Source organism: Eucyclogobius newberryi, unplaced genomic scaffold, assembly GCF_026437365.1.
Source record: "Eucyclogobius newberryi isolate DKJ021-1_F unplaced genomic scaffold, fEucNew1.0.hap1 SCAF_22, whole genome shotgun sequence".
In the NCBI taxonomy this organism is placed as follows: domain Eukaryota; kingdom Metazoa; phylum Chordata; class Actinopteri; order Gobiiformes; family Gobiidae; genus Eucyclogobius; species Eucyclogobius newberryi.
In genome coordinates, this window is record NW_027315857.1 from 12,166,552 (window position 1) to 12,182,868 (window position 16,317).

The 16,317-nt window shown below is 38.2% G+C and overlaps 4 protein-coding genes across 4 annotated transcripts in view; 3 read left to right on the forward strand and 1 right to left on the reverse strand.

The window, feature by feature from the left end:
* The first annotated feature begins 88 nt into the window (after positions 1 to 88).
* LOC140371882 (prostaglandin reductase 1-like) lies at positions 89 to 2,585 on the forward strand. Its single transcript, XM_072459108.1, has 8 exons — positions 89 to 218; positions 285 to 330; positions 768 to 827; positions 1,265 to 1,432; positions 1,620 to 1,893; positions 1,980 to 2,085; positions 2,231 to 2,349; positions 2,414 to 2,585. Exons 1-8 carry the CDS (start codon positions 113 to 115, stop codon positions 2,522 to 2,524), a joined length of 990 nt encoding a protein of 329 aa, XP_072315209.1. The 5' UTR covers positions 89 to 112; the 3' UTR covers positions 2,525 to 2,585.
* Positions 2,586 to 3,846: 1,261 nt separating this feature from the next.
* Positions 3,847 to 7,570, forward strand: LOC140371488 (thioredoxin-like). The gene is made up of 5 exons (XM_072458655.1): positions 3,847 to 3,972; positions 4,053 to 4,157; positions 5,616 to 5,675; positions 7,360 to 7,425; positions 7,500 to 7,570. The coding sequence occupies exons 1-5, from the start codon at positions 3,949 to 3,951 to the stop codon at positions 7,560 to 7,562; spliced, it is 318 nt and encodes a 105-aa protein (XP_072314756.1). The 5' UTR covers positions 3,847 to 3,948; the 3' UTR covers positions 7,563 to 7,570.
* Positions 7,571 to 9,401: 1,831 nt separating this feature from the next.
* On the forward strand, positions 9,402 to 11,000 carry LOC140371487 (thioredoxin-like). The gene is made up of 5 exons (XM_072458654.1): positions 9,402 to 9,530; positions 10,161 to 10,265; positions 10,334 to 10,393; positions 10,491 to 10,556; positions 10,637 to 11,000. Exons 1-5 carry the CDS (start codon positions 9,507 to 9,509, stop codon positions 10,697 to 10,699), a joined length of 318 nt encoding a protein of 105 aa, XP_072314755.1. The 5' UTR covers positions 9,402 to 9,506; the 3' UTR covers positions 10,700 to 11,000.
* Positions 11,001 to 11,864: 864 nt separating this feature from the next.
* svep1 (sushi, von Willebrand factor type A, EGF and pentraxin domain containing 1) overlaps positions 11,865 to 16,317 on the reverse strand; it is a 53,210-nt gene continuing 48,757 nt past the window's right edge. The window contains exons 45-49 of the mRNA XM_072459318.1: positions 15,971 to 16,141; positions 15,308 to 15,403; positions 13,635 to 13,730; positions 13,381 to 13,474; positions 11,865 to 12,136 (exon numbers count right to left, since the gene is read on the reverse strand). Coding sequence (XP_072315419.1) covers positions 12,106 to 12,136; positions 13,381 to 13,474; positions 13,635 to 13,730; positions 15,308 to 15,403; positions 15,971 to 16,141 — 488 coding nt within the window. The 3' untranslated portion in view covers positions 11,865 to 12,105. The remainder of the gene's footprint in view (positions 12,137 to 13,380; positions 13,475 to 13,634; positions 13,731 to 15,307; positions 15,404 to 15,970; positions 16,142 to 16,317) is intronic.

Below are 16,317 nucleotides of genomic sequence, written 5' to 3' on the forward strand. Positions count from 1 at the left end.
AGTTTTTGATTGTTTTTGGGGCTGGTTGGGGGGTTACGAACCTTCTGAGTTAATATATTTGTGTTGTGTTTTATTTATTTGTATTTAGGCCTGGAAAACGAGCGGAAGAAACATGGTTCAGGCTAAAACTTGGATCCTGACCAAACACTTTGATGGTTTTCCAAAGGACAGTGATTTTCAACTGAAAGTAGAAGAACTTTCTGAACCCAAAGATGGAGGTAATAATGATTTTAAAATTTGACATATACTGTGGTTTGAGTATAATTTTTATTTGTATTTTTCAGAAGTGCTTTTGGAGGCTGTATTCCTCAGTGTGGACCCATATATGAGGTGGGTTTCAGCTTCCTGGCAACATTTGAGGACTTTTTCCCTTTCAAAACATGGGGTACTTTTGCTTCATGCTATGGCAATTGTCCTATTTTTTATCCTTCTGAAACCCATGAGACGACTTGAAGAGATTTACTTAAAACCACACCTCATAAATTCCTGATGGTTTGGAATCACCTACATGATTCCTTGAATGTTTAAAACATTCTTCATGGAGATGGGGTAGTTTTAAGCCATTCTGTGGAGCTGTAAAGAAAAGCTAGAACATCTTCATGATAACTAGCAAGTGGTCACAGATTTATGGAGAGGTAATCCTGCTGACAATAGGAACACATGTTTTGTAAGGATGTTAATGTAGTAAAAACACCTATAATGAAATAAGGTATAATTAAAAGTTTGGTAAGGGGAAGTTTTGACAATTTACCTTCTTTTTTCATCAGGCCGTTCAGCCAGTTCCGTATGAAAGAAGGAGATGTAATGATTGGAACACAAGTGGCTAAGTAAGGAACACTAGGCCACATATTCCCAAAAACGAACAGGGTTCATGTCCTGTAAAATATGTAGCCTTTTTCCAGATTTGGAAATGTTATTGAAAGTCTAAGTGCACAGACTATTGTGACTGTATATTTTGTTCATCAATGATACAGCCCAGATTAATTGATTAAACTGAAAATTACATTTCTTAATATTTCTTGGGGGAGGACCCCAATCCTGCCTTGTAATCCTGCTTGATAAACAGGGCCTTGGCTATCGGGTACATGTTATATCCTTCAGTAACATTTTACTTCTGCCCATTTTTAAATGTAAAGTTATATGATAAAACATATTACACTCTACAATCTCACTAATTGCTTTGAAATTTGGCTACATAACTGTTCAAAACAATACATATTATTAAAATTTGCTGTGAAAGCACTGCTATTTTATTGATTTACAGAGTGATACAAAGTAAGAACCCAGCCTTTCCCTTGGGGAGCCATGTGGTGGCACCCAGCGGCTGGAGGACACACTCACTCAGTGACGGTACAAACCTCAATCCCATCATGCCGGAGTGGCCTGACAATGTGTCTTTTTCTCATGCGTTGGGTACCATTGGTATGCCAGGGTAAGTAAATACATACTTAGACTAACAACAAAATAAAATGTTGCATGTTTGTTTCACAATAAGCAATGAGGCTACCAGAGAATAGTCTCAACATTCCCAAATGAGTTCACCAGTGATCTTTCAGATTTCATGTTTAAGCAGTGAAGTAATACACAATGTTGCTGCATCAAGTCACTTTTTTTTCCAGACTAACAGCTCTGTATGGTATTGAAGAGGTGTTAGGGCTTAAGGCTGGTGAGACTCTACTGGTGAATGCTGCTGCTGGTGCAGTGGGATCTGTGGTGGGACAGATAGCAAAGATCATTGGTTGTAAAGTGGTGGGTTCCACTGGGTCTGAGGCCAAACTGGCTTTCCTCAAAGAACTGGGATTTGACCAGGCTTTCAACTACAAAACAGTTGGTTCACTGGAGGAGGCTCTGAGATCTGCTTCTCCAGAAGGATACGACTGCTACTTTGAAAATGTAAGTTATTAGGGTGATGCCTTCTATTCTTTCCACATTTCTTAATGCCCACTCTTGAAAAATGTTTTTGCACAAAATTAAATCAGGTTGGAGGAACCTTCTCAAGTGTTGCCATAAAGCAGATGAAGGACTTTGGAAGAATCGCTGTTTGTGGAAGTATTTCCACATACAATGACTCTACCCCACAAACCGGTAATCTTCTTTTTTATCCTACTTAAAAAAAAAACATTTGCACAGTTTAAGGTGTCTGAAGCCTGGATATACTGTATGGCCCAGTATTCTTAGGGAAAATATGGTTTAAATAATAAGTACAACTGATGTATTTATTTATGTTCAGGACTTTACCCTCATTTGACAATGATCACCAAGCAACTGAAAATGGAGGGCTTCATGCAGTCCAGGTGGGCCCACAAGCACCCAGCATCTCTGAAGAGACTGTTAGGCTGGGTAAAAGAGGTACGAGTTTATATACAAACACATGCAGCTAAGCCCTGACACTTACATATTTTTTATTTTACAGGGCAAACTCCAGTGTCGAGAGCACATCACAAACGGGTTTGAAAACATGCCAGCTGCTTTTATGGACATGCTAAAGGGTGGCAATATAGGGAAGGCCATAGTTGCTGTTTGAGATGAAGCATAAAAACTGCATCATTTATCAATTTACTACAACATTGTGATCAATAAGAATATTTTTTTCTGCACAGCTTTAAATGTAATTGAAGAATGTCATATTACAATAGAAAATAATAATAAAGCATCTCTGCTGAAGTCCATCCCTTTCCTCTAAGATTTGTATTCGGTCTCTCTTTAAGTAAAAATGTATATATCATCTTCAATTAATTTGTTTCTTTGGTAGAATTAGTTGTGAATATTTACGTTATTTTTTTATTAAAATAATCGTGACATGATACATTAATATTGATTGCATTAGTGAGAGCGCAAAAACAAAAGTTAGAAGGTCTGTAGGTCTATGCACAGCAGTCAAGGCAGGTTAATCGCGATCAAGTCCATCCATCCATCCATCTCCTTCCGTTTATCCGGGGCCGGGTCATGGGGGCAGCAGTCTAAGCAGAGACTCCCAGACTTCCCTCTCTCACGACACTTCTTCCAACTCCTCCGGGGGATCCCGAGGCATTCCCAGGCCAGCCGAGAGACAAATTTGATCAAATCAAAATAGCCTATGTAAGTAGGACTGAGCACAATTTTCTCTGAAAATAACAAAGGCCATATATTATGTAAAAAAAAAAAAAACTTATTTAAACCTCTACATACAAATTATTTTTCAGTTTTCTCAAATATTAATGCTTCTGGATTCTCTCTCAAGCTGAAAAAATCCTACCACAGAATGCATTACAGATCTGATGTCAGAAAAATTGCAATTAATTAATTTCACAGGTTTCATAGGTTTTCACAATAAAAACATCTGATTTCTAGTGAATAGGTTTAAAAAACAAACAGCCACTAGAGGACGTAAGTTACTTGGGTACCACACACTACACTGACCTGTCAAGTAAAGAAATAAGAAAATTATGTATTAAGGTTCAAATATAATCTGCTCAATCAGTGTTGGATCCCAGTGAAAAAAGTGAGTCTGAAGTAATGATTTAAAATGTTCAGTAGATTTAGCATTTAGGAGCTGCAACTGAGTCTTTTGCAACAAAGTCTGAGAATGGAGGGCCCGGCAGCAGCGTGGCTCTGGCAGGTGCATGAGGATGGTGCAGCTCAGACAAGTGGGTCAGACATTTAATAACGGTCATCAAAACCTCAAAAATAATTCTAAAATGGGTCAGAGTGAAGAAAAGAATCCCACATTGTGAAGCAGGTTTTTCTGGATCTTTTGGGTGTCTTGTGCGCTTTCTGGAAGGAATGCACAAAGACATGTACGGCCAAGTCAGCGGGGCGTGGCGCGGGGGGCGGGGAGGAGGCGGACCTGCGGGACCAGTGGCGGGACAAGTGGCGGGACACAGGGCGTGGTCAATGAGCAGATCCTGTTTCTTCTGCAACTTGCCGTGAGTTTCTGTAGCTGGCTTTGCTGCTCCATTTCATTCAAAAATGGTCAAGTACGTTAAGTCAAAGGTCAGTGCTACTGTTGTGTGAAATTACACTTTGTCAAGTTGTCTTATTTTACAGTCGGATCTTGTTTTGTGCTTGTCCAGAGTGACTTTGATGCCGAACTGGCGGCAGCTGGAGACAAGCTGGTTGTGGTAGATTTTACCGCAACTTGGTGTGGCCCCTGCCAAATGATCGCTCCTGAGTTTGAGGTAAGGGCCACTCGTTTGCCAGAGCCCGCCATGTGCGCTAGTCATCACATTATGGACGTGGTTATGCGCAGATCCACTGCTCTGCTCTCGTGTCCATTGCCCCGCATTCCGCCACTTTACAGTTCCGCGTTTGGATGATAATGACTGAGTTTAATGTGACGTTATCACGAGTTCAAACATCGGGACGTTTTCCTAAACCACCTGGTGAATTGTAATATCACTAAGTCTACAAGAGCTGGAATGTCCCTGGATCTTTCAAGTTGTCGTGACATCATGCAGTTCCATTGTAAGGGTGTGTACATAACGATTCAGTAGGTTGTGGACGAACTGATCATTATAGTAATTAGTAGAAAAATAACATGTAATATGAAGGATTTTTATATTCCTATTTCCTGTGTCTCCACTACCATTGACCGATAACAATTATAATGTTGCTTTATTCTTGAATCCTACGAGATCCAAGTAATATAGAAGTTGTGTGTGTTTCTAGTCTAAAAGCTGAACGTTCCATACACTTTGGATTGCCACATTGTAGACTTGAACCAAACTGCTTTTAATTGCCCTGTGTCCATATTCTATATGAATGTCGGTCCTCAAAAGGCAGGTTAAAGTGCCAGGACCTGATTTTGGACCATGACTCGGCAATATTTTGAGTTTGAACTGTCAACTCTGCCCATTTAAACGTTTCTGCCACTCTGATATTGCACCATGACGCACAATCGCCTGTCTTATCATACGGTTCTCTGTCCTCCTTGTGTTATTTTTTCCCCCCTATTTTTTATAATCTGGGAATAAACTGTCTGGGATAATGAAAGCAGTTGATATCCTGGGCAGTAAAGTTATTGCCCAACAGAATGCTCTGCTAAATGCATGGATTATGACCATTGTTTTCTCATCTAACTGTACATTGCACAAATATAAAGGGCATTTGTACTAACCATAATTAAAATCAGGAACGTTTTAGGGCAACCCACGTTCAGTGTGTTTTATGTCCTTTTTTAAACCAAGAGTAAGCATAGTTTAAGGCAAGGCAAGTTTATTTGTAGAGCACATTTCATACACAAGGCAATTCAAAGTGCTTCACACAGCAGGAAAAATGCATTAAAATCACAAAGAAATTACAGAAACAGAAATACGATAAAATTAACTAAATAAAAAAAAAAAAATAAAAAAAACCTTGCCACAAAGGGTAACGTGTTTTCGGAGTCCAACTCCTTTTTAAATCAGTCCAACTGATTGTCTAAACTAATGAACTCACATAAAAGAGAAGAGTGCAAATAAAAATCCTTTCAGTCATACGCGCAGCTAAACAAAACAGTTTTTAGCTTGGATTAGTTTAGGCAGATTTATGTGTAAAATTACTTTTATACTATACCTCCACTACTTTAAGAATACAAGAGAAGAAGTAGGGCTGTCTGCAGAAAATAGTTAATTTTTGTATTTCCCTTTCTTGTTTAGCGATTGGCAGAAGAGCACAAAGATGTTGTTTTCCTGAAGGTGGATGTCGATGAAGCTGAAGTAAGTTCCATTAAGAGTGACCTACTTTTCATTTACTACTCATTGGAACAATTGATACTAAAAAATCTCACATTGTACATTTTTTGAATAATTTTCCAATGGCCTTGGATCTAGTATGATTACAGTACAATTATTTAGTGTTTTAAAACTACACTTATCTAAGTGTATTTTTATAATTGTGATATTAAGCTTTTTCTTACGACTGAGTATAAGGGCCAACCCAAATAAAAAAAATTGCAGGGTCATAATTTATTTAGATTAAAGTCGAAGACTATTTACAAGAATAACCTCTTAATTTAACGAGGATAAACTCGTAATTTAATGAGAATAAAGTCATACATTTATGAGAATGAAGTTGCAGTCAAAATAAAGATGTAATTTTTCAAATATAAAGTTGACATTTTAACGTTAAGGGGGCAATGTTCCGATTCAAAGTGACGCTAGCAATTCACTTGAGCCACCACAGCTGGGACACAAAAGAATGGGCTTGGATGAGTAAACAAAAGAACTACACAAAAGCCTCCAATAGATGTTAGTCTGTTAAGATGTTAAGCGTTTCCTGGCCTTTAAAATTATGTCCCGCAATGCAGTTTAGCAGCACCATTCACAAACCGTTGGATCAACCCTTTGCTTTTCCATGGTCTAGCCGTAGTGTCCAAACACTAGCCGCGCTCCGTGCCACAGCCGCAGACAGGAGGAGCATCGCTGTTATATTCGAACGTTCTCTGCTCCTCTATTGCGTTGATTTTCTACTTGGTCACTTAGCGCACAATCACTGTTCATACATGCTCATTGCGGATTTTACTACAGCACCTGTAGCGACCCGAGGAGCCGTGTGCACTCTGACAAACTGTAAAACACACAGAACACCAAAACGGCTGTCCTCTCAGCTCCTCTTGTCTAATGCCAAAAAGTCATGTTTTGCGCACACACCATCATCCATACAACTCATTCCACCTCTTACAGCCGAGTAACACAACTACAGCCTAACACACCCATGTAACCCAGGCTGATGACTACAATGAGAGGATACTATAAAGACATATAGTGCTTACACGCATGAGCGCAGCTTCAACAACACGTGCATCCAACACCATGGAGATTATGTTGTTATATTCTATTCCTGAGGCACTGGCTGCACGGTGCACACGGCTCAATCGGCCCGTAGCGCTCTGTTGTAAAACCTATGCACACAAAAAACTCATGAACAGTGACTTTGTACAAAGTTTAGAAGAGTGAAGAGGCAGAAGTGGAGGGAGCAGATTATTGGTGGAAATGGTAAGGCTCCCTCGCCTGTTGTGGTTTGAGTGCGGTCAGTGTCCTGCCCAGTGTCCAGGACCTGAGCCACGCGCAGGCCATTAACCAGAAGGACATGGGGACACTGTCCGGGGGAAATGATTGTTTGTGATGTCTAAAAGACTCATTATAAAGGGCAACATCTATTGTGGGCTTTTGCGTCCTGGCCGTGATGCTGAAAGTGAAACACGTGGAGTTCCTTGAATCTTAATGTTGACTTTATTCTCATATTAATTTTTCCTCATAAAATTACAACTTCAATGTTGAAATTGTATGCCTTTTATTCTCGTAGTGCCCGCAATTTCTTTTGTTCAGGTTGTACGAAGTTTTAGAATTGTGACCACACTAAAGGACATTATAATTCCTTTTTGTCTCTATCCCTCACCAGGAAATTGCTCAAGCATGTGGAATTAGAAGCATGCCAACATTCCATTTCTACAAACATGGAAAAAAGGTACATTTAATGTTCATGTTTCAGAATCAATGATGAATTCCTTTGAAAACAATACGTATTTGTCACTTTTTCAGGTCTTTGAATTTTCCGGTGCTAGTGTTGAGAAACTTACCTCAACTTTGTTACAGCACAAGTAACTACATTCCCGGATCATGAGGCTAATATTTGTCATGTGTACAAATGTGTCACTTAATATCCAAAATGCAACTTGCTTCAATACAAACATGAAAGGAACTGTCTGTTTTTATTATTTCATTGTTCTTACAAAGCCAATTCTTTTATTCTTTTATTTTTAAGTAAATCTAGAAAAATAAAAGAATATGACCAATGTTCAACATTTTCAATTGGGCCTAAAGCCACTCTTTGTTTAAAGGTGTGCTATGCATCTATTTGGGTGGAGGGTCCACCACCTGCTTGTCTCCTGCAGATGTTAACAGGATGTTTGACAGGTGTAGTGAACATGATTACATTTCAAATTTTACAATACATTTTGCATAGTTGTGCCCAGTTTGACAATTTTTATGAAGTTTATAATTGTCCTTCCTGGTTGGGCAACAAACATGACACAACTGTAACCTAGCAACCATACTGAAAACCAGTGCCAAAATCCATATAATTGTACAAAGGCTTTGATTTGACAAACAATGGTACTTGAATGAAGACTCCTTCATTGAAAGAACTGTCAGAACATTGGTCACGTTCGTGTTTAGCTGCGCCTCGTCTTGATGATTGACGAAAGTTGAAGTGTCCAATGAGAGCGTTGAAAAAACGCCCAGCAGCCTCGTGCAGACCAATGGGGTTAAACTGGAATTTGCAATAACGATTGACACCAATCAGATTTGCAGTTTTTGCTTATCCTGAGCGCAGAAAAACGACCTGGAGTCAATTTGAACAGGTGGCCTCAGATGCAGCCCCTCGGGAACTGACAGATCTCTTGTTTAGTATGAAACTGGATGAAACTGAGAATCCTCCAGTGTCCTTCACACACCACGGACATGTAAATAAGACATGTGTCTGACTTTTTGAAATCATAATAATAATAATAATAATAATACAAATACAAATAAATCCAATACGGGTTTGGATTGATTTTTAATCAATGGAGAAAATGACTTCCAGCACACCAATATCGGGTATAAAATAAGGCAATATGGATTAGGTACAGAAACACATTGTTTCATATGTGTATTGTATTCATTAAAAATATACATATGTATAAATATATTTAAATCTAGTATAAATGTAAATAAAAATAGGAAAATTACATACTCTTATTTACAGTGTCATAAATATTACTCACGCTGTCTGTATTGTACAGCCTGGCTCTTTTCTTTCTCTTTTGGACCATCTGTGATATTAAAGTAGACTGAGGAGAGAGGAGGAGGAACTCTTAAAACTACAGGACGTTGCGTTCCTGGTCAGACCAGAGCTGGCCCAATCAGCTGTGAAAGTGCTGTCTCATTGACGTGTTACACAGAACTCCATTTTCCATCATGCATCTGGAATCGAGCGCTGCAGCTGCTTATCGACTGCACACAATATTATATTATTACAGGCGCACAGGTGTCATAAAGCTTGCTGTACCCATGACTACCCTGGTACACCCGCGCTAACGTCTCTGCCACTTACTGTAGTTGTACGTCTTAGACTTTAGACTATTCTTTAGACTTTATTCTTTAGACGAATTTTTGTATTTTTTACTGGAGAACCTAAGCAGTGTCACAGTGACGCAAACAACATGACACTTATGGCTCCTTTGATGCCATGGAACCTTCAGTGCTTTACAGCAGGTTAATAAAACCCTTAGTGACCATAATGTGAAAACCAATACACATGTTGACTGGTCAATATATTAAGGTTAAAACCGCACTGAAAATATCTCAAGCAAGCGAAGCAAAAAATCGTCTACCTAATTAAAAAAGAAAACCACTGGTTTCACCTCGTCCACATTTTGGGCTTTAATTTTGACACACACCGGAAACGATACGTCATATAAACGTCAGTATAAAAGAGTTTCTTCGGGCTGTTCTCATCTCGTCTGCTCCTCATCTTCGCCCTCGTCTCCCCGGTCTGCTGTCAAAATGGTCAAGGAGATCGGTAGTTTGGTAAGTTTTTGTCTCTTTACCCTTCATGGCAGCTCGACATACAGTATGATGATCTGGATGTTTCTGAACTGAAGGGAGATGTGATGCGTGCTCCGCAACGGCGCGTGTCCCTCGTGATGTGATTCTTGTCACCATTGAGCATAAACACTATAATAAGTATTATTCCTCCATGGTCGGGGCATTGGCACACGTCTATGCTAATAGATTGAGAAGTCTGAAATGCGGTGAATGTAGTGTATTGTAGTGATATAGAATAGTTTTCTGATTTATCCGCTAAGCATGGACTTTGCCCCAGGATCCGGGACCTGGCCCTGGGTTAGCAACAAAACCAGTTAACAAAACTTGAGTAGAGGAAACAAAACTGAAAGGGCAGAATTGACTTGGCCTTAATATAGCTGTACGTGATCTTTCCGTTATTTGAATATCATCGTGGCTCTTTCTCTCCGGTTAGCATTGTGGCTACACTGCCCTGGCTCACAGGCCAGAGACCGTTTTAAATGTTAAAACAATGAGTCTATACCTCTATATAATATGCCAAATAAAACCGTCTACTTTGTGTTTGTTTGTGTTAATTGTATACACGCACTGGTCTGTGTATAACTCCACGTAATCTGTGGATACTGTCTGTAGGAGGAGTTCAAAGCCGAGCTGGCTGCTGCTGGGAACAAGCTGGTGGTGGTGGACTTCACAGCTCAATGGTGTGGCCCCTGCAAAGCAATGGCTCCCAAGTTTGAAGTATGTATTACGTTTGTTACTGTATATTTTCGCCTGGTGGTGATTTTAATTGTTTTAAACTTTTTCAGAGACTGGCAGAAGACAACAAAGATGTTATTTTTTTGAAGGTGGATGTTGATGATGCAGGGGTAAGTAAGCCTTTTATTAAAGTCTTGAGTATCGTTATACCCTCACCTTTTTTATCTTAATTTTAGATTGTTTGGTGAATTTTCTATTTCTTTTCAGGACGTGAGTGAATTTTGTGAAATTAAATGTATGCCAACGTTCTATTTCTACAAAAATGAACTGAAGGTAAAAGGGTTGCTTTTCAAATATCTGGTATCCAACTAATATTATGGTCATTAATTATCTGATGTTTTCTTGCACCTCAGGTGGACGAGTTCTCTGGGGCAAATGAAGATACTCTAAAGGCAAAAGTGGAACAGCACAAATGAAATTCGTAAATATTCATATTTTTAGTAATCGTCCTCGTCATGGCTTCACACTCTGACTTTTACTTCTGTCACATGACCGTCTAATGAGCAGCATGTGCTTTCATTAACGGAGAATGTCATTTGCTCACCAAGTTTTTTCCATCCATCAATTCTGTTTTGAAAAATAAACAAAAGATTCACTGTGAAAAATGTAGCTAGCTTTGTTTTAAAGCGAGCATAAGGTCTCCAATAACAATATCTGTTTTCTTCTGTGAGTGACACGCCCAAGCTTCATGAGATAATAAAAATTGACATTTTCTTACTCTTCAGCGTGTCTTCTATACAATGTGTACAATACATTTGTCATTTTAACTTGATACGCTTAAGAAAATGTAATTAACGTCAAAATCTTATACAAATTACCCATTTTTAGATTTACAAGACGTTTTCTGGATCTTCACAGCTAGATGTATATCTAAATGTACATTGTATTTAGTAGTATAAAATATTTTCATTCCATTAAGCCTAGTTTTCTAAAATGTACATGCTTAAATCATTGATTTCCAGATAATAATGAGGAAACAAATTCAATTTCACACATTCAAATATATTTTGACACTGATTTAAGTATGAACTTTCTTAATGTGGGTTGAGTAGAAGTATTTTTATTTTTTTGGCTGGCAGAAAAGGTTGATTACAAAGTTTCAACACTAGTGTGTTTGTGCATTTTTCAAGTTGAGGATACTTTCCGATCATTTTGATGCTCGTCAATAGTACGTGTATTTTGTTAGAATTATTTTAAATAGTAATGTTATGGAATAACAAAATGACACAAATATTACTCCCGTGTTCAGCTACAACAATTACTGCATAAAAAAATACCAACAGAAGTATTATATTATCTAAATCTAACTGAAATATGAGCTGTATGGAAATGACCATTTAGCTTGATTTTTAGCTGTGTAGTGATGCTCTTGCATAACTTGCTCCACTCCAAACTAATTTTTATTTACAAAACACAATTGATCCATCAATTTCATCCTGGCTTCTATAATTAATAAAATCATAACTTTAAAGCTTAACTTTTTTCTCAGGCCTAAGACTAAACCACATGCAGAAAATTTAGTATATTCTGCCAGATATTTGAAATGTGCAGGACTGTGAAAACAGATGACAACATTAAAAGTGTGTTTTATGCTTTAATAAAAATGTGAAAATAGTTTACACATGTACAATGAACACATTTTTACACATCGTACATGTACAGTATAGCAGCATATGTTTAATACTGTTGGTTTTCTATGAAAAAATACAGCTTTATTTTACAACAGTTCTTGCTTTACTTTTGCAGTGAGGTGAATGAACACATGTATTATATTACACAAATCATTCTATAGAAAGACTTCACATAGAGCAGAGTGGATTCATTAGAAGTGAGAGTATACCGTTTTTCTTTTTCTGCAAAAGAATTAAAATAAACATGAGGTAGGAAATGCAGAGTCCTCCCTTGAAATGCAATGCTGTTCAAGCGGCTGTCTGTAAATAATTTTATACTCTTTGTTTAATTTCTTTAGATGAAAATAAATACTTCAGGAGCAGGTTTTATTATTACTTGTTTGGATTATAAATAAAATTTACAAAGCTAGACAGACGACCAATGTTGTCCAAGGAGCCATTTTAAGATTCCAAATGCAGTGCATAAATCATTGAATGAAGAGTATTGCTGTTCTTGGTCAAAGCTGTATTAGTCGCTCCCAAACACAGTGGAACTGTGAGTCAAAGCTTAAATATGTTATGCCTGGCCTTTTCCAAAACCAATTTTTCCTCCCTTTTTCTTCACAGTTTTACGAACTCTTCACACAGAGCTTTGAAAGCTTTAAGACACACTTGCCTTGCTTGAATAGGCACACACCTTTGCCATGAAAGCACAGCCCACAACTGGCGCAAATAACAAAGTCTGATTTAAAGATAGAATAAGATAGAATATTTTGATTACCGTCTCCCTCAGGCTTCCCTTTGATATGACCCTAAGGACATAAATGTTCACTCAAATACAGCTATAAAAACACAATACATTTGTCTTTTTTCCTAGATCTAAAGATCCATCCCTAAATCATTTTTTTTTTAAAGTTCCGAAAATGTATTAACCCAGTTTGAAAACTTGTACTGTAAAAACCTGCACTTCTAAAAAGGCTAGTTTTTCTAAAATTGTATTCGCATATTTATTTTTTTGCTTGTTCCCTATTTTTCTTTTACAGTATATCTCCTGAGATCTGTAGATCTAGATCTAGATCTGTAAATAAAAAAATCTTAAAACTTAAAATAAATAGGCCTGGTCACAAAAAAAAGCAAATAAAGGCATATTGTGATTCAGTGTGGGTTTCTCTTTCATTTATCAAGGCCCCTCACTCTCTAATAAATGCCAAAATGTAGACGTTCCCACCTCTAACACATGGAACTAAAGTTGTGTGGTGAGCCTTGCACATCGGGCTGCATCGCTGTGAAGGAGCTCATGAGCCACTCCTTCACCATGACAAGCAAAATGTGTGTAGGAAAATGGAGGAGGAAGTGGTTTTGGAAATGGTCAGTTTCTCTTTCATTCAACTGCTTTAGGTGACTAACTCAACTTTCTTCTATGCATTTAGAGGCATACAACGTTTAAGTCACAGTCCTCGTCCATTCATTTACATGTTTGTAATTACCTGGAGCAGTCGTGTCCGCTCCACCCCGGGCTGCAGTGACACCGGTTTGGTCTGACGCACCTGCCTCCATTCAAACATGGGGATGAACACACCGCTGAGAGGGAACAGTGAAACCACATCAGAGCCATAGAATTTAGTATTGCAACATCATAGTGTTATTTACTAATAGTGATGTCATGTGAGGACGGTGGTGACAAGGTTGATGATGTGGAGGGAACCCTGGTAATTAGTTTCTGGTGCATTCAGGCTCTTACCAGTGTGACACCGTGTGCCAGTCCATCCCAAAGGACACTCACAGTGGTAGGGGGCCACACAGCGGCCTCCATTTAGGCATGGCAGGATGCAAATGGCTACGGGACAAGAGAGCATATTATGGAAAGAGAAAAGTAAAAGAGGCAGAGAGCATAATGAAAAAATTTAAAACATGCAAAATCTTCAAAATGTATTATTTGGGTAGATATGACTATAATTTCTAAAAAAAATGGTTTTGTGGCATTATTATTTATTGAGTTATAGTGAAAAAAGGTCAAACGGATCCCAACTTACAAAAGTACTATAAAATATTAGTCTAGTAATATTGTTTTCTACATTATTAATGGCTAAAATCTTTTGTCAGCTTGTTTTATGTATTGTATTATGAAACTATTTCATTTTTTGGACCTCCAAAACACAAATTGTGCTAAATTTAAGAAGATCATTTTGGTTGATGTTATTAAACCCTAAAGCAGATGAAATCTTATATCACAAGCATTTACAATAGTTCTGTGCCTATTCTCTGTAGGTCAGGGGTGTGAATCATTCGAAATTTTGATGAGCCTCCACACCTTTAATAAGACTTGGAACATTAGTAATAGGTTGGTATAACATCAAAATGCTTGAATGTTTCCAATTTTACATTAAAGAGTACCAACTTGGCGGGAAGCCGGAGGGCCAACAAAAATTGGTCTGAGGGCCGCATTTGGACCCCAGGCCGTAGTTTGTTCATGCCTGCTGTAGATATTTACTAATAGAAATACCTATGTATTAACAACAGAATGGTTTTATTTTAGTAATACATTCCCACATTAGATATTAGATTAGATATAATAATGAATAAAAAAATGATTTGCAAGACCTGGAATAAATATTTGAGAGGGAACATACAGCAGCTTATCAAGCAGCTTTCAACGTCTACTTAATCAAAAATATTTTATTTTGAGATTATAATGGGATATTTTATATAAAATGTGCATTAAAAATGATCTGCAAGAAGCCTGGAGGGCCAAACAACACTGGTTCTTTGGCAAAATGTGGCTAGGATGGTAAAAAGAGAAAGTTGTATCATTTTTGTAGCCCTTATAACTTCTTTTTCAAAACATCTTGTGCTAAAGCAATATCTGTGGTCAAAATGACATTGTGTTTTTTGTACATGTACAACATGTACATTTTCACAATTAAGATATAAATGTTCTCGAACGCATTCACCCCACTTGCCTGACTCAACACATCCAGACCATTTAAGCCCCAATTATACATTTCACTTTTACACAGGGGCCAGGGATAGAACAGGAACGCTTTATAATAACTTCCATAGAAAAGAGTAAAGGGTCCCCTGGTGGTCTAGGGGTCTCAATGAAGAATGTAAAATGATTCAACTTAGGTTGAGATCGAATTTCATGATATCACATAATGCATGTCTTACAGCAGGGTTAAAAAGTGAGTTTATAATGGAAATCCATGGGGCACGTTTGGTTCTGAAGCGTACCAACGTAGGCCAAAAGTCTAGTTCAGAAATGGGAGGGTTTAGGTGAGATCTGAAGGTGTTATTTTGAAATGTTATCAAAAATAACATTATCTGAAAAAAAAAAAACCTGCTTTGCAACAGAGAAATAATATGTCTGCAAAATGTACACAAACGGCCCCCGGGAGCGTCAGAGGGTAAACTTACGCTCCTCACAAAGTCGTCCCATCCATCCCTCAGGACACGCGCAGGTGTTTGGTCTCAGACAGAAGCCTCCATTCTGACACTGCAACCAACACACTGCTGAGGAGCACACAGACATAAGTTTAATCTATCTTTATGAATATAGTAGAAGTACGTTATACCAATACAACAGACAGAACAACTTAACCATTGAGCGGAGAAAAAATATTTAAAGGGTTAAAATTACATTACAGAACACACCAGACATCCGCATTTACAGCTACAGAGAAGGGTTATTGAGACAAGGAACTAAAGCGTTCTTAGCAAATAAGTAGGTCAGGATTGTGTATCTTGGATCAGGTACAAAACACACTACCTTTAAAAAAGTAACAAACATCAGACACAATAAGCAACAAAGCTTTGTTGAAAAAAAAATGCTTTTTTAGAAATTATGCAAAAAATAAGTGTATGTACATGTGCATACTTCAGAATAAACTTGAGAAGTCAATCAATAATGAAAATGTGTTGCAAAAATATGTATTGCGGCAAATGGTTAGTTGGTTTTCAGTGAAAAGAGCTGCAAGGGATCAAGCAGACAAAAGCAGAGCATCAGAAGCGTCGGAAAAACATTAGTGTCCAGGAAGATGTCCATTGAGTGAGATGTACAGAGGGGGATACTCTCTCTACCTCTGCATGTGGGAGGGGGCGTCCAGGTGCCATTCTCTAGACACCTGCTCCGTCCTACGCCCTCCATGGTGTAGCCCCCAAAGCACGAATATACTGCAACATCCCCGAACTGGAAGACTGCCCCCCGCACTACCCCATTGGCCACATGGAGAGGGGGGCCACAGGACACCCCTGCACAACAGCCCACACGCAGCGCTTTAGTCACTTTTATGTTTGCATGATAAAAATATTCTGTTGATACTGTGAAAGATCATACAGAAACTCAGATTTAAAACTCTCTAGAACAAATTTTGAGTTCATGGTCAACATGCTAATAAAATAAAAGGCACAGAGCTGTAAACAATGAG

Excerpts from the sequence above, each read along its gene's own strand:
- LOC140371882 (XM_072459108.1), top strand. The coding sequence starts at position 113 with ATGGTTCAGGCTAAAACTTGGATCCTGACCAAACACTTTGATGGTTTT. Across the intron at positions 219-284 it reads TTCTGAACCCAAAGATGGAG|AAGTGCTTTTGGAGGCTGTA; the intron begins GTAATAATGATT and ends TGTATTTTTCAG. Across the intron at positions 1,894-1,979 it reads ACGACTGCTACTTTGAAAAT|GTTGGAGGAACCTTCTCAAG; the intron begins GTAAGTTATTAG and ends AAATTAAATCAG.
- LOC140371488 (XM_072458655.1), top strand. The coding sequence starts at position 3,949 with ATGGTCAAGTACGTTAAGTCAAAG. Across the intron at positions 4,158-5,615 it reads TGATCGCTCCTGAGTTTGAG|CGATTGGCAGAAGAGCACAA; the intron begins GTAAGGGCCACT and ends TTTCTTGTTTAG. Across the intron at positions 5,676-7,359 it reads TGGATGTCGATGAAGCTGAA|GAAATTGCTCAAGCATGTGG; the intron begins GTAAGTTCCATT and ends ATCCCTCACCAG.
- LOC140371487 (XM_072458654.1), top strand. The coding sequence starts at position 9,507 with ATGGTCAAGGAGATCGGTAGTTTG. Across the intron at positions 9,531-10,160 it reads TCAAGGAGATCGGTAGTTTG|GAGGAGTTCAAAGCCGAGCT; the intron begins GTAAGTTTTTGT and ends TACTGTCTGTAG. Across the intron at positions 10,394-10,490 it reads TGGATGTTGATGATGCAGGG|GACGTGAGTGAATTTTGTGA; the intron begins GTAAGTAAGCCT and ends ATTTCTTTTCAG.